Below are 24,519 nucleotides of genomic sequence, written 5' to 3' on the forward strand. Positions count from 1 at the left end.
AAAAAAAACACCCTTTGGAAATACCCTGAATTTGATTACCTTCAGAAATGCTGCAAAACTATTTGTGGGGTAAAGTTAAGGGTATGTTACTGGCTATAAATTAGGGTTAAATGACTTTTTTGGATTTTTCCCCACTTTTATTCTAGGCACCACAGTAATACAAATAATAATTTATCTCAGCTAGTAGATTATTATTTATCTTTATTTATCTAAGGCTGCTGGCTGGCAGAGTTAACTTACTTGTGTATTTAGTGTTGTAAATCTAATTTATTGTCATGATGCTTTTATATGGGCATATTTTTTTTAAAGTTGAATCTAAAAAAAAATTGTGTATTTGAAGTAGCTACTCTTGTTGAAGTATTCTATAAAGAGGTATTTTAAATATACTCCTCTCTTAGGCATGTTGTCAATATTGGTCAATGATCGTAACCCATTTTGAAAGCCTCAGATGAAAGGTGCTATATAAAGAACAATTTGTATTTTATTTATGGTTTCACATCTACAGACCCTGTTCTAGAAATAAAATTCTTAAACTTTTGTTTCTACTTAAAGCCCTCAACTTTCTGTGCTTTGGTTAAATTGAACCATTTGAGTGTCAGTAACTCTTTATTAAGGATCATTACCACTGGCTCTACATAGAATGAACCAGATAATACAATTCAAGGCTACTTGATTTTTTTTTTTTTCTTTTTCTCCAGTCCCGTTGCTGCCAGTAGCTGATGTCACCCAGTTACAAATGCAATACTGTTAATACTATTCAGGCCTGTGAATAGCATTACAAAAGAAACAGAAATTGTTTGTTGGAAAATATACTCTGTGTTTTAGGAGTGAGCAGTAAAGCTAGTGACTAGTTGTGTTACTGTTTTTTTCTGAAACACATCATTTAACATCATTTATAATTAGCTTCTCTCCTCCCTTCTCCCCCCTTCTTTTTATACACACTTCAACACTGTCTTGTCTCTTGGATTTCTTTGTTTCCTTCAATAGAGATATAGTGACATGTGAGTAGTTCATTTATATTGGTCACAGATCAATGTAATTTGTTCTTGTAATTTATGGCAGGGGTGCTAGAGCGTTGAATAGATGTCCGTTCATATAAATAATAAGTTGTTGAAGTAAATATGAAATAATCTAGTTCCCATTGCTTGACATATTGATTCCCTTGTATGAGGTGATGCTGCCATAATATTTTTATATCTGTGTAGCCTAGTTTATCTAATCTCTATTAGGTATTTCTGAGGCCTTGGTTTTATATGACTAAGGCCTTGGCTACACTGGCAATTCACAGCGCTGCACTTGCTGCGCTCAAGGGTGTGAAAAAACACACCCCGAGCGCAGCGAGTGCAGCGCTGTAAAGCGCCAGTATAATCAGTGCCTGCAGCGCTGCACGCTCGCTCGCAGCGCTGCAAGCTATTCCCCTCGGAGAGGTGGAGTACTTGCAGCACTGCGAGAGAGCTCTCGCAGCGCGACTACACTTGCGCTTCACAGCGCTGCAAATCCACAAGTGTAGCCAAGGCCTAAAGTTCTTATGCAGCACAGCTTTTTATGACAGTGATTTGCTTCCATAAGAGAGGATCTTTGGGGGAGGAATAGCCTTTCTGCTGTGTCCTGTCTCTATAGGAAGCATAGGGATATGTGATTCACTGACAAGTATTGTTCTAAGAAATTACAAAACAGCATTTCCACAGAGATGATTACAGAACTGACAGCAAAACCTTTCTATCACTTAAAATGGTGGCTATACTCATTTTGAGGCTGGTGATTCAGTAATAGACAGTGAGCAAGGTTATTATTTATCGGAACATTTTAATAGTGCAAAATTTGTTTTAAAATACAGTAGTGCAGAATTTGTTTTTGAGCGTTGAACTAAAATTCTCAAACTATTTAAAAAAAATCACATTGTGGAATTTCTGAAGACCTCTAAAAATACAGTGATTAATACATCTCTATAGATTTTCAAACAAATATAAAAAAACCCGATAATGACATCAGATGAAAGTAACTTAGCTACTGCTTCTGATTTGAAGAAAGAAATGTTACTTGCTTTGTTTTAATCTTGAAGTAATGCACTGTTTTAGGTATATTAAGAAACCAATCTCTTGACTGATAAGTATTTCCAGATTGTGTTTTTTACTAGCTATGTGTCAGTGACCCTAAATGCTCAAAAAAACTGAATACAACATGCTCGTTTTAAATGTTGCCCAGTGAAACAAACTTGTACAGTAAGACTCTTAATATTGTAAGAATATTTTATCCTAAAGATCTTTATGTAAAGACAGTGATATAACATATTGATGAAAACTGTTGATAATAATACATAGCATTTAGGTTACTATTTTGGGAAATCCAATCTCTTGCTTGTGTCCTCCAAGAATAAAAGGAAACAGCTGCTTATATTATTCCATGATTCCCCACTAGTCATTGCTAAAATGTTTATTTTCTGCCACTAATTCACTCAGAGTACTCAGTCCGTTTCTAAGAAATGACATACCCTGTTTGTAGCAAAGAGACATGAAGACACCACTTGCTGACTTTCCCTGGAGCCACCCAGTCCTAACTCAGACATGTACCTAAGGGCCTTTTGTTTCCCAAAGAGTCAGGAATTTAGAATGGAGTCATCAGAATTTCATTGCAGTCTTTCCCTGCTATGCTCCCTAACCAAAGTATTGGTTTCATGACATTTTCTTGTACTCTGAAATAAAGGTCCAGGCCTCACTGGATGCTTTTGGTGAAAGTAGAAGGAAAAGAAAACCCACACTGCCAAAATGGTAATATATCTGTTATTAATGTTGTGTATGTGCAGAAAATATTTGGGAACTAATAATCATGACATGGTTACTTTGCAGAAGTTATTGTAGATGGACTTAAAATAAGAACTGTTTGTTTTGCCATGATTTTGTACAGAAACTCTGCTTTCTCCTGTTTTTAAATACTGTTATTCAGTTACCTGAGCATGTTCCTTTTTTCAGTGTGTTTGCCCTGTATTTTTTCTGTACTATCATTGTAGTGTGTGAAGAGCATCAAATTATTTGATTTAAATATCTGAAATGAGTCTTTGCTTTAAGTAAAAATTCTTAGATAAAAGTTAGCTAAATTAATTTGCCTAAAATCTACCAATTTAATTTACTAAATCTGTTTTCATTACAAAACTTTCAAGCTGTCATGGGTGTCATGCTGTCTGGAGTGGCTCACGACTGTGAGAGCGTATTTGAGGGCAGACTGTCAAAAATGGGGTGGACACCCCAAACTGGTGATCTGTTCTATAATTAGTTTTCACGAAGTCAGTAACAAATGAGAACTGCTAGATCAGCGGTTCTCAAAGCCGGTCCGCCGCTTGTTCAGAGAAAACCCCTGGCGGGCCGGGCCGTTTTGTTTACCTGCCGCGTCTGCAGGTTTGGCCTATCGTGGCTCTCACTGGTCGCGGTTCGCTGCTCCAGGCCAATGGGGGCTGCGGGAAGGGCGACCAGCACAGTCCTTGGCCCGCGCCGCTTCCCGCAGCCCCCACTGTCCTAGATCACTATAAGTATCGGGGGGTAGCCGTGTTAGTCTGTATCCACAAAAACAACAAAGAGTCTGGTGGCACCTTAAAGACTAACAGATTTATTTGGGCATAAGCTTTCGTGGGTAAAAACCATCTGAAGAAGTGGGTTTTTTACCCATGAAAGCGTATGTCCAAATAAATCTGTTAGTCTTTAATGTGCCACTGGACTCCTTGTTGTTTTTGTAGATCATTATAACAGTCTTAACATGGAGGTCCAGAGAGTCCCCTTAGACTCTCCAGCCTATCTTGCCACCCAACTTCATGATAAATGCTCACATAAACCAAAAATCACCCCACATTCAGGTTGCTTCTAATCTCAAGACGCCAGTCACTTACCCCAGATCAATTGATGCCCTAGATTTTACACCAAAGACAACGCCTGCAGCTAATCCTGTAACAAACCATTTAAAGGTTTATTAACTAGGAAAAAGGAATAAGAGTTATTTACAGGTTAAAGCAAGCAAACATCTACACACAAATTGTTGCCATCTAAATCCTAGGAGTGACAGAGTTGTAGTGATCTCTCAATTCAAAGTGACTTTCCGGGCAAACTCAGGAGGCAGCCTGTAGGGATCTCTGGCTCCAATTTAGAATCTCTGTCCCTTCAGAATTCAGAGTAACAGCCGTGTTAGTCTGTATCCGCAAAAAGAAGAACAGGAGTACTTGTGGCACCTTAGAGACTAACAAATTTATTAGAGCATAAGCTTTCGTGGACTTGCAATGGTCCTTTGTGGCCCATTTGATTTTGATAGTCCTTCTAGATGGGCAGTAGGAATGATTTCTGTGCCTGAGTTCACAAGTTTAGAGCAAACATTTTCAAAGGTATAAAGCATAACTTACATATGATATGCATCCGAAGAAGTGGGCTGTAGTCCACGAAAGCTTATGCTCTAATAAATTTGTTAGTCTCTAAGGTGCCACAAGTACTCCTGTTCTTCTTTTTGTCCCTTCAGAGTTCAAACAGCCAAAAAGATGGAAAATTTTCACCTCAGCTATTTTTATTTCCCTCTTCCAGCATTCAGAGCAATGGGATGAGGCCTTCTGCACATACTCCTCCAGGGGTGTGATAGAGACATTAACCAATCCTTTGTATTGCAATGGTCCTTTGTGGCCCATTTGATTTTGATAGTCCTTCTAGATGGGCAGTAGGAATGATTTCTGTGCCTGAGTTCACAAGTTTAGAGCAAACATTTTCAAAGGTATAAAGCATAACTTACATATTTTCTTAATACATTCATACATTCGTATAAGACTAATATTTAGTTTTGCTCAAAATAACATACAAGTGACCTGTTCTGGTCTCCAGCTCTGAGTTCTTAGCTAATGCCTGCAGCCTGGGCAAGAGCTAGCATCTGGCCTGCCAGCATCACAGTGGGTATTAATGACTGTCATTAAACTAATTATTCTTGAAATGGTGGCACTTGGGAGACATATACATATGATTATGTTTCGTTCCCAGTTGCTTTACACTTTAAATCCAGAAAACTGATGGTCTTGCATTCAGTGTGTCTACACTGGGAAAACCATTGCAGAATAAGGTATTCTGCACTAGCTCCCGTATGAAGACTCTATTCTAGAATAAATGTGACTTTATTTGTTGTCGCATCTGAGATAGGGGAATTATTTTATTCTAGAGTAAAGTATTCACACAGGCAGCTGTTGTGGAATAGTTTATTCTGAAATAGCTATTCTGGTCAGCTTTCCTGTGTAGACAAGCCCCTAGTCATGTCTAATGGTTTTAAATCTTTGAAATATTCTGCAATTAGATGTAGTTAAATGTAGTCTTGCAGTTATTCAGCTGGGACAAGTGAACAGCCTGAGTTGTTTCTCACTGCCTGCATTTCCTTTCATGATCCTGCAAATATTTACATGTCTGCTTAACTTCATGCACTTGCATAGTCCCATTGATCTCATAGTCTCTGGGACTTCATTTGAAGTACTCATACGAGTAAAGTTGTTATATGTATATGAGTGTTCACAGGATTGTCCCTTAAAATTCTTTCATTTACTTGTGGTTGAATAGGTGATAACACTTGAGAAAACATCTTTGTTTATATAGTCAGAATCTCTAGTCCTTCAATTACAGGCATATGTCAAATTAAAAAACAAAAACAAGTCAAAAATAGATTCACACACAAAACCTTCTCCAGACACCCCCGCTGATTTTGATTGCTTTATAATCACATTTTACTTTTTAAAACAACATTTTGTTACTAAAAACTTTTAAGAAGGATTTAAGGTTACTGCTGTCTAATTGTACCTTCTGTTCCTTCTACTCCTCTGGGACATGAAACTTCAAAACCCCCAACTCAAGTATTAGGAAATACTCATATATTCCCAGAAAGAAATGTTGTTAATAAGTCAAAAACAAACCTATTTATGTGAAAGACCTACATCAATGAGAGAAAATGGCTATAAAGGGGAAACAACGCAACTGACTAGACACAAAGTTATGTTAAATGCACAAAATAAATTGAATATATAGAGACTTTTTCTTCAATATATTTTAGTTATGGTAACTTTATGTAGTACAATAGTAGTTAAAAAAAAATTCCAACACTTCTGTTTGTGTGCGGACTTGTTAAACTGATGGTGCCCTTGTAAGGGCAGAGAGAGCAAGCGAGTGAGAGCTTACACTCCGTATCTGAGACATCAGAGTCTTCCAGTGAACCCAGATTTGACATTTGACTTTTCTAAAGTGAAAGAATCAGCAGTAGGGAGAAAAGTCCATAAGGCCACCTGTATGCATCAAAAAACCAAGGAAGAACATAGAGACCTTACATTTTAATAGCTTATCTCTCCTTCAGAACATGTGTTGTTTCATTAGCAGCAAAGAGACTGAAGATTTTGTTCCTTATGTATAAAGAAAAATAATGTGGGATTCACAGTTGGCTCTAAAACCCAGTTGCTTAATGACAGAGTAACATTGACTAAGCAAAAGGAGCTAGTCCCTTTCATTATATAATCATGACACTGGCATTAATAAGGGAGAGGGAATATGCAAATAAACTTATTCTTCACAATCAGATAAAAAATTCTTTAGTCATTTAAAGGAAAGTGCTGTACAGAAGAAACACATTTAGGACAGCTCTTCACAATATGACAAAGTGACAGAGCCAGGGGCAACTCCAGATCTGTCACAACAGCTGTTTTAGGAGTAGAATTGCAAGAGAGCCAGACAGTGCTGGAAAAATAGTATCCTGCCTGACTTATGTGTCTGATAATTAGTAGAGCCCTGTGCGGATCCAAAAATGTGGATCATTGTCCGCCAGAATCAACCCATGATCTGACCCGTGATCCGCTAACCGTCTTTTATGTATATCCGCACCCGCAGCAGCAAGCCATCTCACAAGGGCTAGCGATGGGGGGGGAGGGGTGGTTTGCAGGGGGAAGGGAGTGGAGGGTTGTGTGTTCTTGCGGGGAAGAAGCAGCGTGTGGGCGGGGACTGTGGGTTAGGGGTAGCGTGGGGGCCGGGTGTCAAGGAAAGGAGGCCGTGCGGGGGCTGGATCTCGAGGAAAGGGGGCGGTGCGGGGGAACGGCTTTTGCATTGCGTGCTGCTCCCGGGGTTTTCATCCCTTAGCATAATGTCTAGGAGACAATCACTGCCAGGTGAATGTTAAAGTTCAAGTAGGTGATTTTCATAATTTTTTTTTATTGTATGTCTTAAAAACCCAGCCCATTTATTTTTAACCATCCCCAAATGTTGGATTTAAATTGTGACATTCTCTTTAAACTGTATTAGTCACAGATTTCAATTACCTTTTGTCTTATATCACTTTTTTATGCCATGCTGCTTCTGAAAAAGAAGACAAGAGGATAGAAACTATAGCATGAATAAAATAATCATGGAGAAGATGAGCAACCTTGTCTGGCCCTAGCATCAGATATTAACTTTAATAGCCCTTTTAAAAAAAATTATACATGTTAAATTGTGCAAAAAGAGACATCTTTATATAAATTCCAGATCTGGTAACTGTTTGTGCCAAAGTTAAGTATTATAAAGCCAGGTTGGAAATAGGGTATTCCTGTGATTTCTGGGTGGATAAATCTAACTACATTTGCAAGTTGCACTCAACAAACAAATAGAGCGTGATTACTCTTGATGGGTTGTACTGTACAGTGAATTGTCTGTTCTAATCCCTGGAAGTGCCAAGTCATGGCAAGCTATTTTTAAAGCAATAAGAAACCCCACAAATGTCAATAAGATGAAATGCTGTGGTACTGGTACATTTCAGGAAATGTCTGAGGGTTCTGCTTATGGATTTGCCTTTCTCTGTCTGGACAATGCAGTAGCTTAAATATTTGCATGATGTCTTAGAAGCTGCAGAGAGTTTCTGGAATGGGAAGTAATTTTCTTTGTGTTGACTAGACTGCTGTTTGAGCAACACCGTGCTTTTGACGCTGTTGACTACAATCTGTAGTAGCTCTGCTCTTACTTTATTCAGAAGAGATTTAAAGTGCCATCCTGCACAGATGGGGAGAAAAAAAACATTTTTGATGCTATCAATAATAAAAATGCAAAGGGGAAAAAAAAGTGGTTTATTGTAAGGTGTTGTGATGAATCTTCAGCATCTAACCAGTGCCGAGTAGAGCAGTACTGTCACCTCCTGTGACTTGCATGTTATGCCTCTGTTAATGCAACCTAAAATTGCTGCGCTTTTTTTTTTTTTCCACAACAGCATCATGTTGCTGACTCATGTTGAGGTTGTGATCCATCACAGCTCCCAGATCCTTCTCCGCAGTGCTGTTGCCAAGCCAGTTATCCCCCATTCTGTATTTGTGCATTTGGTTTTTCTTCCTTAAATTTAGCACTTTACATTTGTCTTTGTTGAATTTCATTTTGTTGTCTGTAGCCCAGTTCTCCAATTTATCAAGATTGGCTGATAGAGCTAAAATTCAAAAGTGTTGGCAACCCTTACCCCACCTAACTCTGCAAATTTGATCAGTATGCTCTCTATTCCTACATCCAGGTTGATAATAAAGATGTTAAACAACATTGGACCCGAACAAATCCCTGTGGAACCCCACTTGAGACCTCCCTCTAATCTGACATCATTCCATAATAGTTACTCTTTGTTTGCAGTTGTTTAATTGGTTATTACTCTGGGGGGGGGGCAGGTTTCTGCGCCAAAAAATTCAAAGTTCTGCATATTTTGTGTGTCAAAATAATGCAATATAATCACACCAGTTTCAGTTGTTTTGGTAATTTATTTACAGTACAATACAGAAAAAAGTCACAATAAGTATTTAGCATTTCCTAAACACATGAAAGTTAAGTTACAAACACTTGGTAACTAATAATCTGCATTCCAGTTATAATCCTGGATTTTCATTTAAATTACATTTTACAACACCAAACAGCTTCACACACACACCCCAACCAAAAAAAAAAAAGTTGAATGTCATTTTAAATTGCTCAGACTTTCACACATGACAGCCATACAATTTTGCTAATCATTGTCCTGGACCTGGCTGGGTACTTTGGGAAGTACTTGGTTCTGATTGTCCTGACATTTTATAGGCTGCTTGGTAAATGTTTTATTTGCCCTCAGTCTTTTTTTTTTTTTTTTAAATGGGTAAGTAAAATATAAATCCTGAGCTGTAATCTAACCCCATTGTGCCACTTTGGCACAGGAAAAGTGAGAAAGCACATAGATCTTCCTAGGTGAGGATTCTCTTACTGTCATTTATAATAAGGCTCCTTTACATCACTCTGGCAGGGTAGGGGCCTTAAAACTTTCACAGATTTTATGCTCCCGAGGGAATTGACTGAGAATGGGAACAGTTAAGTAACAATAGAAACATTAATAACATTAACATTAAAAGTCAGGTGCTACATTTCTGCCTCAGAGGATGAGATCAATTAACCATTCACAGCAACTTTAACAATGTTACTAACTACACCGTCAGGCTGCTAGTGTCTCAGAGAATGAATCCATTAACTCAGGCAGGGCTGCTACATTTGTGCCTCTTGCCTGCCTCATGCATAATAAAAAGCACCACCCTTACACCAGTGAGCTGCAGTAGCCCAGAGGAGGAGAGTCTCTCTCTGGCTTGTTGGCAAGCATGTACGCCCAGCCCCGTCCCTGTCTCCCACCCCCACCCCCGACAGGGATCACGCAGGCACGCAAGCCCAGCACCCCTCCCCCATCTCTGAGGCTGCTCCACGCACACTGGAACAGATGCGCTGCCTGGGCTGCTGCGGAAGAGGCACGTGTGCCCCGGCTGACTTTTTTTTGCATTTTTCTGCACAGGGAGCACAGAAAAATGCGGGCCTTATGAATTCTGCGCCCCACATGGGCGCAGAATCCCCCCAGGAGTAGGTTATGTATCCACTTAATGGCTATTAATATCCTGTTTCTCCTTGTTTTCTTGGACTTGAGAAAAAGCATAGGTGCTGTTAAATGTTTCCAAAGGATGTGCATAATTTACTTATCTAGATCGATTCACAGTTGCACACGTGTGAATATTCTCAATAGGCTGTGCTTACAAGCAAAGAAGCTATTGCTCACAAAAGCGAGGGTGCAAACAACTGGCCAGCTCTAGATCTTAAAGATGTTTGAAGTGCTTTTGTCCATCTGGGGCTCAACTCAGAATTATAGTGCACACAAGCCCATATCATGCCAGTGGACATAAACATTCAGTTGAGCTGAATTGCATGGGAACTGCATGCATGCAACTGACAGGTGAATAACTGCAGAAGCAAACACGCCAACTTCTCAACAGTAGATGTGGGGATAACTTTTGTGTGTCTTTATGGGAACAGGTTAACAATTAAAGGTAAGAAAATGTTCATCTCTTCTGAGAAAAATCAGGTGGGGCTTGGACCTGCAACCCACTTGTATAAAGTTGCATTAATCTGATCACGAGCTCTTCAGTGCAACATTCTGTACTTTCTAGGGTAAAATGCTTTTGAAATGTGTTGTAATTTCCAAGTAAACTTTTTTCAAAAGTGAATTGTATCTTTTTTTTTTTTTTTAAGTTCATAGCTGAAACAACTTCCCAGTTTCCCCTCAAATTTTGACCAAAAAAATCTCCTCACACCACAGATCACATGTGGAATTTGACCTATGAACAAGATTTTCTTGAGGACATGAGGGAATGTGGAAACAATTACTTGAAGTTTGTTTCAAATGTTATGACTAGTATCTCTCCATAATACTTTTCAGAGCCTATTTTGACAACTCAGTGAGTGAGATTTTGTAAGAAATAGACTCTCACAAACAATATGAAGGTCCTTAAAAAGCTCACATATTGTAGATATTGATAAAGGGACATCATAAATGCTTGGTTTCGGAGACTGTTTCCAAAGTTTGGAGCTCATTCATTTAAGATAAATGAGACACATTGACGACCTCTAGATGGCACTGTCCCATACATTTACCTAATGCTAGCTCTGTAAATGACAACTGCATGTGTAATCAAGACTAAAATCAAAAGCATAACAATCTGTTTTATAAGCTGTTCTCACAAAAATGGGTATTAAACACAGTGGCTCATTTGCTTCCATATACAAATCAGTTTTCTGTGCTTTTTCCTTCCTGGAGTGATACTTTGTGGGGAACAAGCTAACAGTCACATGTTTATGCTCCTATTAACTTGTCTCATTATTGCAGTGTAATAAACAGCATGCACTATGCATGATTACTGTGGAGAGGAGCTGGGAGTACAGACTTTGGTTTATGCAGTCACATGGCAGGGTTACTTTATATATGGGCTTATAATTCTAAATGAATTTGTTACTAGCCTCAGGGTTTATCAGTATTCAAAACTAGCAGTTGTATTGGTCTGTTCTTATAACTAACCAGGGCTTTTTAGTCTCCGGCATGAGACTAAATTTGTTCCTTTGGCAGCATTTCTGAAGCGATTGGGGCATGACTGGGAAGGAGTCATGGGTCAGAGCTGTGAAAGCCAATGAAAGCTGTGTTGTTTGCTTGTTTGGCTTTTAAAAGTTTCCGCAGTTTGACGTCTCCCCTCTTTTAATAACTCTTTGGTGTAAGGAAACTCTGCTTAGAGATTTCAAGGCTTTTAGATGTATATTTACCCGTAATATGGCAGTATAGAAGCTGCATTCAGCCCAGCTGGCTAGAGGGTGCTTGTAGTGATGTATAATACCTGGAGGAGGGCAGAGTAGTGTATATGAAAGGGATATGCACCCATTGTTAAAGCATAAGTGCAGCCTGGGTGCTCTTGCTGCCTGTATTTCTTGACCTGTCTGCATTCTCCATAATGGGAAAGGCCGTAGGGAGGACAAGAGGTAGTGGCAGATGGTGGCTATGTAGGATTGGGGAAAACAAACACTAAAAGGTGGTGGCAAAAAAATGGAGAAATCAAGTATTTAGTTTTAACTACACACTGTCACTGTGTACTGAGAGTAAAACTAACTCAAACCCTGTGGATTTTCTGGAAGGTCACTTGCAAATGGGGAAAACAGATTTGTCCTCTTCACTATTTTTTACATTTGGTTTATATAAAGAAGGCTCGAAAGGTTTTCTCCTTTTTATTATTTTTAAGTTGGAACAATTAGATCTTGTGTAGCCTGATGGGTGACTTAAAGAATTAGTACTGCTGATACCAAGCATGTTATATTCATTTTCTTTTTTTAACACCTATTTTTCTATTTGTGTGTGTGGGGGGGGAATCTTTAAGGATTCAAAACACCCTTCTTTTATTTAAGGTTTGATACTACCCATCTGAGTCATTCAAAAGAACTTCCTACACAGGGAAGATTAGACTTGATAGTCCTAAAATGGAAAATCTTGTGAGGGGAAAAATCTTTCGGGCTGGCTTAAATAATAAAGAAGCCATAAAGGGGCACAAACCCCCATCCCCCCTACCTTTCTTTGCAATTTACTTTCAACAATTGCTTTTAACTTTTTATTAAACATACAAGTGCATTCCAAGAAGCTGGAGAGCAGAAGTCACGGTCATACCAACTTGGACAGTTCTCTCCAGCAACTCCCTCTCCTCCTTAAAGCACTTCTGATTAGCAAACAGGTGCAAGCTTAAATAAATGAGTTTGCTCCCTGTTTCACCCTAGCCACGTTTACCCAATAGGAGCAAAGCAGGCCCCTGATGTTCCAATAAACTTGTGTTAATGCTTTGTTATCCAAAGTTGAAGTCACTGCTTTAACCATGGCAGCAGTTTTGAAATAGATATCAATAATGTTCAGCTAAAAATCAATGCTTTTTGAAAAAACACACAAATTGCTGTAGTAGCCAACATGTGTTCAGCCTAATATAATTAATTTTTGTTTCAAAGTCAAAATGAAGACTTTTAATTGGACACAAAAAAGTAATTAATGGCAAGAACAAACTAAGGCCTTGGCTACACTTGCGAGTTACAGTGCAATAAAACTGCCCAGAGCACTGTACCTCACTCCATGTCCACACTGGCAAGGCATGTACAGCGCTGTATCTCCCTGGCTACAGCGCTGCAGGTACTCCACCTCCCCAAGAGGAATAAGAGATGCAGCGTAGTGGCTACAACTCCCGAGTGTCAGTGTGAACGAGGAGTTAACTTGCTGTGTTGTGATAATCCCCTTATCAAGTGGCCACTCTTCTCATTGTTGTGATGGCTCCAGGAATGCGGAAGTGCAGGTTCAAAGCTCCGGACCAGAGAGAAAAAGCAAACATTTTGCTGTTTGCTTTGAGTGAGTGAATGAGAAGCAGAGAGGGCAGGGGGGTCGGAACTTGCTAGGCAGGGTGCTGACACACTCTCAGCACCCCAAAACCCACTCTCTCTCCCCCCCACACTCCCTGTCACACTCCACTCCACCCCTCCCTTTTGAAAAGCACGTTGCAGCCACATGAATGCTAGGATAGCTGCCCATAATGCACCGCTCCCAGTGCAGCTGCAAATGTGGCCACGCCAGTGCGCTGGCAGCTGTCAGTGTGGACAGACTGCAGGGCTTTCCCTACTCAGCTGTACAAAAGTGGGTTTAACTCGCAGCGCTGTACAGCTGCAAGTGTAGCCATATCTTAACTCTAACAGTGTTTAGGTCTCTCTCAATAATCTTGAACCTATGAGCGCTCCTTGGGAGTTGATAGTTGGGGCCAAGGGGAGAAGTATTGGCAGTTTCTCTTAGAGCAGTATCGCTCTGCTGACATCTACACATAAAAGGCCCAGTCTTGCGGACCTTGGCGATGTGAGTAGTGCCAATGAGTTGAATGAGACTACTCATAAGTGAAGGTTACAAGATCTGGCCAAAGTTTGGGGACTTTTTTAGGGGCAGGTAAACTGCTTGCTGCAAACTCTGTGTGTATTTGGGTATTTCAGGCTCATAGCTGAGTTAAGATCCATTGAGAATTTGAAGTTGGTGTGCATGTTTTAGATAAAAAATGCCAAACTTCATACAGCAGAGAAAATGTAGTGAACCGTTTTGAAGCATTTGATGAATAACGTTGCTAAGTCAGTGAAAAAACATTTTGTTATCTCAGGGTATGTCTACACTTCGGGATTAATCCGAATTTAGATAATTCGGATTTGAAAAACAGGTTGTATAAAGTCGAAATGAATGTGGCCACACTAAGCACATTACTTCGGTGGTGTGCGTCCAAGTACCGGGGCTAGCGTCGATTTCTGCACCGTTGCACTGTGGGTAGCAATTCCATAGCTATCCCATAGTTCCCGCAGTCTCCCGCGCCCATTGGGATTGTGGGTTAAGATCCCAGTGCCTGATGGGACAAAAAACATCGTCGCAGGTGGTTCTGGGTACAGCCTCACCTCCTCCCTCCCTCCCTGCATGAAAGCAACGGACGGCAGACAACCATTTTCGCGCCTTTTTTCCTGGGTGGGTGAACACTGCAGACTCCATACCACAGCAAGCATGGAGCCCGCTGAGCTCAAGACAGCAGTCATGAATATTGTAAACACCTCGCGCGTTCTCGTGGAGTTTATGCTCAGCCAGGACCAGAAAAACGAGGCGAGGAGGCAGCGGCGGCGGCAGCGCAGCGACAAGCATGATGAGGACATGGACACGGACACGGATACAGAATTCAGTGAAACCACAGGCCCCGGTGCTTTGGAGATCATGTTGTTAATGGGGCAGATTCTATCCATGGAACGCCGATTCTGGGCAAGGGAAACAAGCACAGACTGGTGGGACTGCATAGTGTTGCAGGTCTGGGACGATTCCCAGTGGCTGCGGAACTTTCGCATGCGTAAGGGCACTTTCATGGAACTTTGTGACTTGCTGTCCCCTGCCCTGAAACACCAGAATACCAAGATGAGAGCAGCCCTCACAGTTGAGAAGCGCGTGGCGATAGCCCTGTGGAAGCTTGCAACGCCAGACAGCTACCGGTCAGTCGGGAATCAATTTGGAGTGGGCAAATCTACTGTGGGGGCTGCTGTGATGCAAGTAGCCAAAGCAATCACTCAGGTGCTGCTACGAAAGTTTGTGACTCTGGGAAATGTGCAGGCTATAGTGGATGGTTTTGCTGCAATGGGATTCCCTAACTGTGGTGGGGCGATAGACGGAACCCACATCCCTATCTTGGCACCGGAGCACCAAGCCACCGAGTACATAAACCGCAAGGGGTACTTTTCAATGGTGCTGCAAGCACTTGTGGATCACAAGGGACGTTTCACCAACATCAACGCGGGCTGGGCGGGAAGGGTTCATGACGCTCGCGTCTTCAGGAACACTACTCTGTTTAAAGGGCTGCAGCAAGGGACTTACTTTCCGGACCAGAAAATAACCGTTGGGGATGTTGAAATGCCCATAGTTATTCTTGGGGACCCAGCCTACCCCTTAATGCCATGGCTTATGAAGCCATACACAGGCAGCCTGGACAGGAGTCAGGAGCTGTTTAACTACAGGCTAAGCAAGTGCAGAATGGTGGTAGAATGTGCATTTGGCCGTTTAAAAGGTCGCTGGAGATCATTATTGACTCGCTCTGACCTCAGCCAAAGAAATCTCCCCATTGTTATTTCTGCTTGCTGTGTACTCCAAAATCTCTGTGAAAGTAAGGGGGAGACCTTTATGGCGGGGTGGGAGGCTGAGGCAAATCGCCTGGCTGCTGATTACGCGCAGCCAGACACCAGGGCGATTAGAAGAGCACACCATGAAGCGCTGTGCATCAGAGAAGCTTTAAAAACCAGTTTCATGGCTGGCCAGGCTACAGTGTGAAATATCTGTTTGTTTCTCCTTCATGAAAACCCGCCCCCTTTATTGACTGATTTTCTGTAAGGAACCCACCCTGCCCCTTCCCCCAGCTTTCTTTCAAACCAAATAAAGTCACTATCATTTAAAAATCATTTATTCTTTATTAATAGATTAGAAAAAGAGGGAGGGAACCCGGGTGGTATTTGGGAGGAGGATTGCTGGGAAGGAAAAAGCCACAAAGAAAAGGTTAAAAAAATGACAGCCTTTTGGTTGGGCTGTCTACTGGGGTGGAATGGGAAGGTGTACGGAGCCTCCCACCCCGCGTTCTTACACGTCTGGGTGAGGAGGATACGGAACATGGGGCGGGGGGAGGGTGGAACAGGGGCTGAAGCGGCAGTCTGTTTTCCAGCAGCCATTCCTGAACCTCCACCAGACGCCGGAGCAGCCCCAGCGTTGCATCCTTCATCCTCTGGTCTTCCTGCCGCCACCTCTCATCTCGAGCGTCCCTCCTCTCCTCACGTTGGTCCCTCCTGTCCTCACGTTCACTGACTTCTTTCCTATACTTTGAAACTGTTTCCTTCCATTCATTCACATGAGCTCTGTCACTGCGGCTGGATTCCATAATTTCCGAAAACATCTCGTCTCGCGTTCTCTTCTTACGACGCCTTATCTGTGATAACCTTCGGGATGGAGGAGGGAGGCTTGAGGAATTTGCAGCTGCTGTAGGGAGGGGAAAAAAGAGAGAATTGTTTTAAAAGCTACATTTTGCAGAACAATGCTTATACTCTTTCACGGTGACCAACACTGTTCACATTACATAGCACATGTGATTTCTGTGCAAGGTCGCATTTTGCCTCTTAATGCTGAGTGCCTGTGGCTTTGCTGCTAGAGATCACAGGTCTGGGCAACAGAATTCGGCTTGCATGCGGCCATGGTAAGCTTCTGCACCCTCCTTTCCCACATACCAAGCATAGCTTGTAGAGTGCTGCAGAAGCCTGGCCAATCTCAGCCAGTTGGGGGGGGGGGGGACAGTGTGGGGGGGCTTGTCTGGGCCCCTTCAGGCAAGTAGAGTGCTGCGGTTTTTCTGTTAACATTCAGCAGCACCAGAAAACAAACTAACCACCCCCCCCCTCGCCATGAATTCTCTGGGATGATCGCTGTACCCCTCCCCCCCACCGCGTGGCTGGTATCCGGGAAGATCCCTGCAGGCACCAAACTAACCCTCCCCCCCCCGCCGCCGCCTCCCTCCCGCCATGAATTCTCTGGGATGATCACGGTACCCCTCCCCCCACCGCGTGGCTGGTAACAGGGAAGATCCCTGCTAGCCAAACGCGAAAAACTCAGGGCCAATTTCCCATCTGCACTTGGCTAACTTCAGGGAAGGATTTATTTTCCGCCACAGGCAAACAGCCCAGTAGGAACGGCCACCTCTGTCCCCTTAATTAAGTTCCCGTATTTCAACCAGGTTACCAGGAGTGATATCACTCTCCTGAGGATTACACAACAAGATAAAGAACGGATGTTGCTTGAATGCCAGCAAACACCGGGACCATACGCTGCCAGGCTTTGTCAGGCAATGATACCAGATTACTTGCTGCAAGCATGGCGTGGTCAAGTGTCCTACCATGGAGGAGGGAATAAGGATGCACTGCCCAGAAACCTTCTGGCAAGGCTTTCGGAGTACCTCCAGGAGAGCTTCATGGAGATGTCCCTGGAGGATTTCCGCTCCATCCCCATACACGTTAACAGACTTTTCCAGTAGCTGAACTGACCGCGAATGCAAAGTCAGGCAAAGTAATAATTAAAAAACGTTTGCTTTTAAAACAAGTTTTATATTTTAAAAGGTAAACTCACCTGAGGTCCCTTCCATGGGGTCAGAGTCTTGGGTACTGGCTTGGGAGGGTACTTCAGTCAGGGTGATAAAAAGATCCTGGCTGTTGGGGAGAATGGAGTGCTGTGTGCTCTCTGCAAGCTCATCCTCCTCCTCCTCCTCCTCCTCTCCCCCATCGGCAGAATCCTCAGGCGTCGCTGATGAGACTATCCCCGACCCAGAATCCACGATCACAGGTGGGGTAGTGGTGGCAGCCCCCCCTAGAATTGCATGCAGCTCGGCGTAGAAGCGGCATGTCCGCGGCTCTGACCCGGAGCGACCGTTTGCCTCCTTTGTTTTTTGATAGGCTTGTCTGAGCTCCTTGACTTTCACACGGCACTGATCTGAGTCCCTATTGTGGCCTCTCTCCATCATGCCCTTGGAGATTTTTTCAAAAGTTTTTGCATTTCGTCTTTTAGAACGAAGTTCTGCAAGCACTGAATCCTCTCCCCATACAGCGATCAGATCCAGTACCTCCCTCACGGTCCATGCTGGTGCTCTTTTTCGATTATCAGCCTGCATGGTTACCTGTGCTGATGAGCTATCTGTGGTCACCTGTGCTCTCCACGCTGGGCAAACAGGAAATGGAATTCAAATGTTCGCGGGGCTTTTCCTGTCTACCTGGCCAGTGCATCCGAGTTTAGATTGCTGTCCAGAGCGGTCACAATGATGCACTGTGGGATAGCTCCCGGAGGCCAATACCATCGAATTGCGGCCACACTAACCCTAATTCGAATTGCTAAAATCGATTTTGGCACTACTCCGCTCGTCGGGGTGGAGTACAGAAATCGATTTAAAGGGCCCTTTACATCGAAATAAATAGCGTCGTTGTGTGGACGGTTGCAGGGTTAATTCGAATTAAAGCTGATAAATCCGAATTAAAGTCGTAGTGTAGACCAGGCCTTAGTCTCTTCCAGTAGGTTATAAGTATTGTAGGAGGTCAGCTTGGCTTTTTGTGGTACTGAATGTGCACTTCAGGTGACACCTCTAGCAGTGTTGAGCCTACTCTCAGTTCACAACGTTCTCTGGAAAAGAGTTCCACAGGTTGACTGTGCGTTGTGTGAAGAAATACTTCCTTTTGTTTGTATTAAACCTGCTGCCTATAATTTCATTTGGTGACCCCTGGTTCTTGTGTTATGAGAAGGAGTAAAACACACTTCCTTATTTACTTTGTCCACACCAGTCATGATTTTATAGGCCTCAGTCATATCCCTCCACCCCCTTAGTCATCTCTTTACCAAGCTGAAGAGTACCAATCTTATTAATCTCTCCTCATATGGAAGCTGTTCCATACCTCTAATCATTTGTGTTTCCCTTTTTTTAACCTTTTCCAGTTCCAATATATCTTTTTTGAGATTGGGAGACCCAACAAAATTCATGATGATGATTTATGGAAACAAGTAAAGTAAGGAGGATCAAACTGCAGGAATCGAGCAGGGCTTGGGATATCACTTTGCAAATGAGCTAAGAGTCGAGATCTCTTAAAAAAGCTGTACTCTAGAGACCATAACACCTATCAATTGCTATTATACAATAGAGCAAAAAGATGCATCAAGCCAAACTGATGTAATATAAAATACATCTATTTATAATGCAAATAGGTCAAAAGTTTAGTCTCATATGTAATCTAAAAAATTAGCAGTCAGAAAAGAAATGGCCATCTTGATGGTGTAATGTAAGTAAATTAAGGAATTGCCTCATAACTTGAGTACACAGGAAATCTGAGACTTTCAACATTTTTTAAGTGGCATTTCCGTTGAGTTAATGTAACAGCCATGTTTTTAAAAATATACCTTTTCAAAATGTTTTAAATTCTCAAACCCTTAATGCAGTGGGCTCACTAAGCAATCAAATCAGTGCTGCAAAAGACCTATTATGGATATCGTCTAGTCCAGGGGTTCTCAAACTTCATTGCACTGCGACCCCCTTCTGACAACAAAAATTACGACATGACCTTAGGAGCGGGGGGACCGAAGCCTAAGCTTGCCCAAACTCTGCCACCCCAGGTGTGTGTGGGGGGTCAAAGCCAAAGCCCAAACTTCACTGGCCAGGACAGGGGGTCCAAAGACTAAGCCCCCAAGGGCTTCAGCCCCAGGCAGGGGGCCTGTAACTTGAGCCCCACCACGCTGGGTGGAAGCCCGCGGGCTTGGGCTTTGGCCCGGGGTGGTGTGGCTCAGGCTTCATCCCTGGGCCCCAGCAAGTCTAAGCCAGGCCTGCTGACCCCATTAAAATGGGGTCATGACCCGCTTTGGGGTCCCGAGCCACAGTTTGAGAACCACTGGTCTAGTCCATCCCCTGGCATTGCAGAATGTTCTATAAATCATGTTTTATATATGATGATACTAGGCTTCCTTCTACAACCTATTTAAATGACAGCCTCCATGAAATAAGATACCAGCACTAATCCCAGCTATGGAAATACTGAAAAGTGATGGGCACTTCTGAAATCTGCCTAGAAAATTAACTGATGATTTTATTAAGTAAATATCTGCAATAATAGATAACAGCTGGGATTATATTATTATTTTTATTTTAGAGCAGCTAATAGCTGTGTCTCTTTTCCTAAAAACAGGAGGGACCACAAGGAAGGTAGATATTGCTGCTGGCAAGTCTGAATCAACCTTAATGGATGAAGGTCCTTTCTTGGTCCGCAGCCAAATTCTACAGCTAGAGGAAATGGCAGACTCCCTTTAGGAAGTTTCTGCATTGTCTATTCTGATCCTGCTAAGTGAGATGTTACTGTTGACAGCAAGTCAAATCTGTGCTAGCTGTGGTAGATAATGGGAGACTTTGAGGAAATCTAAAAAGCATTCTTGAAACTTATCTACAACTTCAAGAAAATTTCAGATTGCTGAAGTTAGCAAAAGAGCTCGGATGCAGAGACCTCGCTTTTTGAGTTAGACTGTATCATCTATCACTATTTTTGTAAGTTTACATGATAAACTAGCAGACCTGGCTAGAGGACAGCAAAAGCTTGGCTTCCTTAAACTGTTCTGGCAGTTCACCTCAATCTTAAACTGTAACATCACTTCTATTTTAGACCTGGGCTGCTAAGCAGGCACAACCAGTTGTGAGATTTTTACAGTGAACCATTATGTGATTTTCCTTTAGGGCACACACTTGATTTTTTTTCCTTTAAAATCATTTTACTAAAGAGCAGAGTCATACAGCTTTGTGTTTGTTAGTGTTGTTTTGATGTATCTAAAGAGATGACTAAGTCCTGCCCTTTAGAAACCATTACTGTACTTGAAAAATAATTTAAACCCCTTTGTCTATGAGGCTGCAGGGAATCTACTTAGCTGAAGCAGCCATGTCTTAGGGCAAAAGAGAATGTCCTACAGCAGTGAACAAACCTGTCATGCATTAAATATTTTATTGGTGGAAGGGGAAATGAGTAGATAGCAACAGATGAGAATTGTGAGTTACCAAAACTGAGGTTTACTATCTTTATAGAGAATTTTGTTTTTGTTTTGTTTCATTTCATGCTGCTCTTTGCATGTAATATATAAATTACAATCCAACATATTCCATGTCTTTGATTTCTAGATGATGGCTGATCTAAGAGAAACCATCACATGAAGCTTGCACAGTATGTCATCTAAAACCTTTACTGATCTGTACCTCAGAGGAAGTATCAAGTGTCAAACCAAGAATATAACCCAGCCAGTAAAAGTGAGTTAAGAAAACCAGAGTAATTAATGCCTAGGTAGCTTGATGGATCTCACTTCAAACCAAAGTTATCTTTCAACCAAAGCAAGAAAGGGACTATGCACAACCTGAACACAGAATGCCATTCCTAAATAACTGAAGCGTGAAGAAACCCTCATGAATATCAACAACGGAGATCCGGAGAGCATCACTGGTAAGTTGGAAGGGCAGCTCCAGTCTCAACTGCAAATTCATGGAGTATTTTGAGTGCAGCTAGCCTGAAACCCCTGATCTCAGCTTGAAATTGTGTGAAGCAGTTATCCAGTAGTGCACATGAACAAGAATAGTAGATCCTTCATAAACTAAATTAATTTATTCTCCACTCTTCCAAACCATCCATTATTATATTTTTCTCACCACATAAAACTTTTCTCCAGTAGATAAATGTTTGTTCTTATCAGGGATGGAATGAATGGGTGTTGGAGACCCCAAGTGATTTTTGAAGGAGTGGTGGGAATTGACAGAAAAAGAAAGATGTGGCTTCAAATGTGATAGTTGAAGCTGTAAGAATACTTTATATTTTCAAGTAAAAAGCCTGACCGTAATCCAGGCCACTGCTGCCTCTCCCTTCCCATTCATGGTGAGTGGAGAATTGTGGCCAAGTTCCTTCCTTCCTCTTGGATCTCTTTGCTGTAACTTATTCAAACTCCCCTGAATTCTGTGCCTTTTTTTTCATATTTGTAACCCAGAGGAGGTTGTGCCTCAAAAATGCCAGAGATCATTGACATAACTTTGAGGTTTCTAAAGAATGCACATTGGAATATAAATACAATTCTTCAGCTGACAGCCTGTGTGGAGTGGTGTCCAATATGTGGCCCTTAAGGAAGACTGTCCCTGAGAAGAAAACTTGTATTTGATTATGAATTGAAAATGTGTACCTTCAGTTCTGTATGCCCTGTGATTTATAAACTGACATTTGAATCAGGCCTGCCACCATGGAGGAGGGAGTTCAGGGGCACTGCCTCCCAGGTCCACCACTGTAACTCCAGGAGAAGTCCTGTTAAGACCTGGGAGTACTCTGAGCTGCTGCTGTCCCTTGCCTGCTGCTGCTGGCTGCCTGCTGCATTGGAGGGAAGGGAGGAGAGTGTAGCACTAGCTGCTCCATTGCCTGCTTCCCTGCTGGCTGTGAGAGCCGTAGGAGGAGCAGGATAGGAACTTGGTTAGCTATATCTCAGTCTAGGCCAGTGCCTGGCAAAGGATGGCTGCCCTCCCTCACACAGGGCAACCCAGGAGAGGTGAAAAAGAAAAACTGAAAAATAGCAACCAGTTACAGCTCCTTGATTCTCTCCATTAGCTGGGTATGGTCCCCAAAGGACCTTACGCTAGCTAGGTATAGGCAGAGCACAGCATGCCCCAGCCACTTCCCATCCCTTATGCCCAGCAGAGCAGGTGTCAGCTTAATTGGGTCTGACCTCTGGGCAGGGAGACTCTTCAGCAGGCTTCTTGAGTTTCCCCTCCCTTGAACAGAGAATCTGTCCCTATGTCTTGATTGTGTCCCTTTGAAATACATTTGGCACTCAGGCTGAAAAGCTCAGACACCTCTGAACTAGGTGTACTTGTGCTTTAAATGATGGTATCTAAATGTAATATACTACTAGGTGCTTTCCTTTTGTTTTTCTATTGGTGGAATACAAAGATAGAATTAGAAACTGCCCTCCATGTTGGGGGGTGAGGAGGAATCACTCCATCTGTTCACTCCAATCCATAACATTTCTCATGGTTTTTTAAAAAAAAAAAAGCTAAGTTTTTAAATAAATGAAATGTATTCTACCATTAGGGTGTCACAGAAGGGATATGCATCACTAAGCTGAGAGAGAAACAGAAAGGCAAGAAAAAAGTGTGGTTAAATTGAAAGGTGCAAGAGGATATTCAAGACAAACAGATTTCCTTCCGAAAAGGGAAATGCAGCCAGAGTAAAGCCTACAGAAGGTAGTACAACCTATAGCAGGTAAAATGGAACATGGAAGTTAGGAGAGCTGTGATGGACTTTGAGAGCTAATAGCCAGACATAAAAACAAATGATAAAACTTAAGTATGTCAGAGCCAGGAAGCCTATGAGAATCAGTGAGTCTGCTAGATTCACTAGAAGTAAAGGGATCAATTAAGGAGAATAAGGATATTGCAAATACTAATATTAAAAAATCATGCTACTAGTGCAAATTCATTTGCTGGTCAAAGTGAAATATCCTTGTGTAATCCCTCCTATGTAGAACAATTCTTTTCAAATCTGTGGGTTTTTAAAATAGCAGATTTAATAATAATGTGCATGCTTTGGTTTCATGGTACATGTTCATCTTTAGATGTCTGCTCCAATGAGGACCTTCCTGAAGTAGAACTGGTGAACATGCTGGAAGAACAGCTACCACAGTATAAGCTGCGAGCGGACACTCTGTATCCGTATGACAACCAAGACTGGCTCCAGGCCCCCTCCCGCTATAGCCATGTCCCCCAAACCATCTCTCCTGTCCTTGCTGAGGAGACCTTCCGTTACATGAGTGAGTATTTCTGGTTATCATGGAGATCTTTGCATCATGTGAAATGAAGTCATTAAAGTGATTAAAACGTACTCTCTTACTGAAAGATTCCGAGCATTGTGAACACAGGCCAAACAAAAAGCTCTGTTAACAGGGAAATGTTTCTAATTCACTGTTCCAAGAAGCTAGAGTCTGTGCGTAAGCAGTAAAGCAGTGGTCCCCAACCTTTTTGTGGCCAGTAGCACATTCGTGTTTTCAGAAGAGTGTGGCGGGCGCCAACAATTTTTCAAGGCTTATTTTGTATTTGTACATTAAATTATACAAAAAACATCATATTCATAATATATGAATCCAGAGAGAAGAGAGAAGCCGCAAGGACAGAGAACACTGGCGCCCGCAGCCCTGGAGTACTCTGTCCCCGGCAGGTGCGGGGCCGCAGCTTCTCTCCCCTGCTGGGCACTAGGCGGGCCCCGCGCCTGCTGGGAACAGAGAACACCGCACCCGCAGCCTAAGTTCTCTGTCCCCAGCAGGCGCGGGGCCACGGCTTCTCTCCCCTGCTGGGTACTAGGCGGGTGCACGTAAATGCCCCGGCGGGTGCCGCATTGGGGACCACTGCAGTAAAGGGTCTTGCTGCAATGCTCTGCAAGTCATAGATATAGTCCTGTTTTATTGCAGCTGAAGTCATTTGGGCTTCATGGGGAAATTGGGAGCAGAAACGGTATTAGTGCATGTGGTTCCCTAAGTATGATGAAGCGAACCTTGCTCAGTGTCATGCATAATTTGTCCCAGTTATAACTTGTTTTAAAATACCACTTTTGT

The 24,519-nt window shown here is 42.4% G+C and overlaps 1 protein-coding gene across 2 annotated transcripts in view; it reads left to right on the forward strand.

The window, feature by feature from the left end:
- The window catches only part of TRAK2 (trafficking kinesin protein 2), a 70,881-nt gene that overhangs the window by 2,397 nt on the left and 43,965 nt on the right, over window positions 1–24,519 (forward strand). For both annotated transcript variants that reach the window (XM_054043669.1, XM_054043670.1), the window contains exons 2-3: window positions 21,065–21,380; window positions 23,527–23,721. In XM_054043669.1, coding sequence (XP_053899644.1) covers window positions 21,344–21,380; window positions 23,527–23,721 — 232 coding nt within the window. In that variant the 5' untranslated portion in view covers window positions 21,065–21,343. The remainder of the gene's footprint in view (window positions 1–21,064; window positions 21,381–23,526; window positions 23,722–24,519) is intronic.

Source organism: Malaclemys terrapin, chromosome 11 (genome assembly GCF_027887155.1).
Source record: "Malaclemys terrapin pileata isolate rMalTer1 chromosome 11, rMalTer1.hap1, whole genome shotgun sequence".
Classification (NCBI taxonomy): Eukaryota; Metazoa; Chordata; order Testudines; family Emydidae; genus Malaclemys; species Malaclemys terrapin.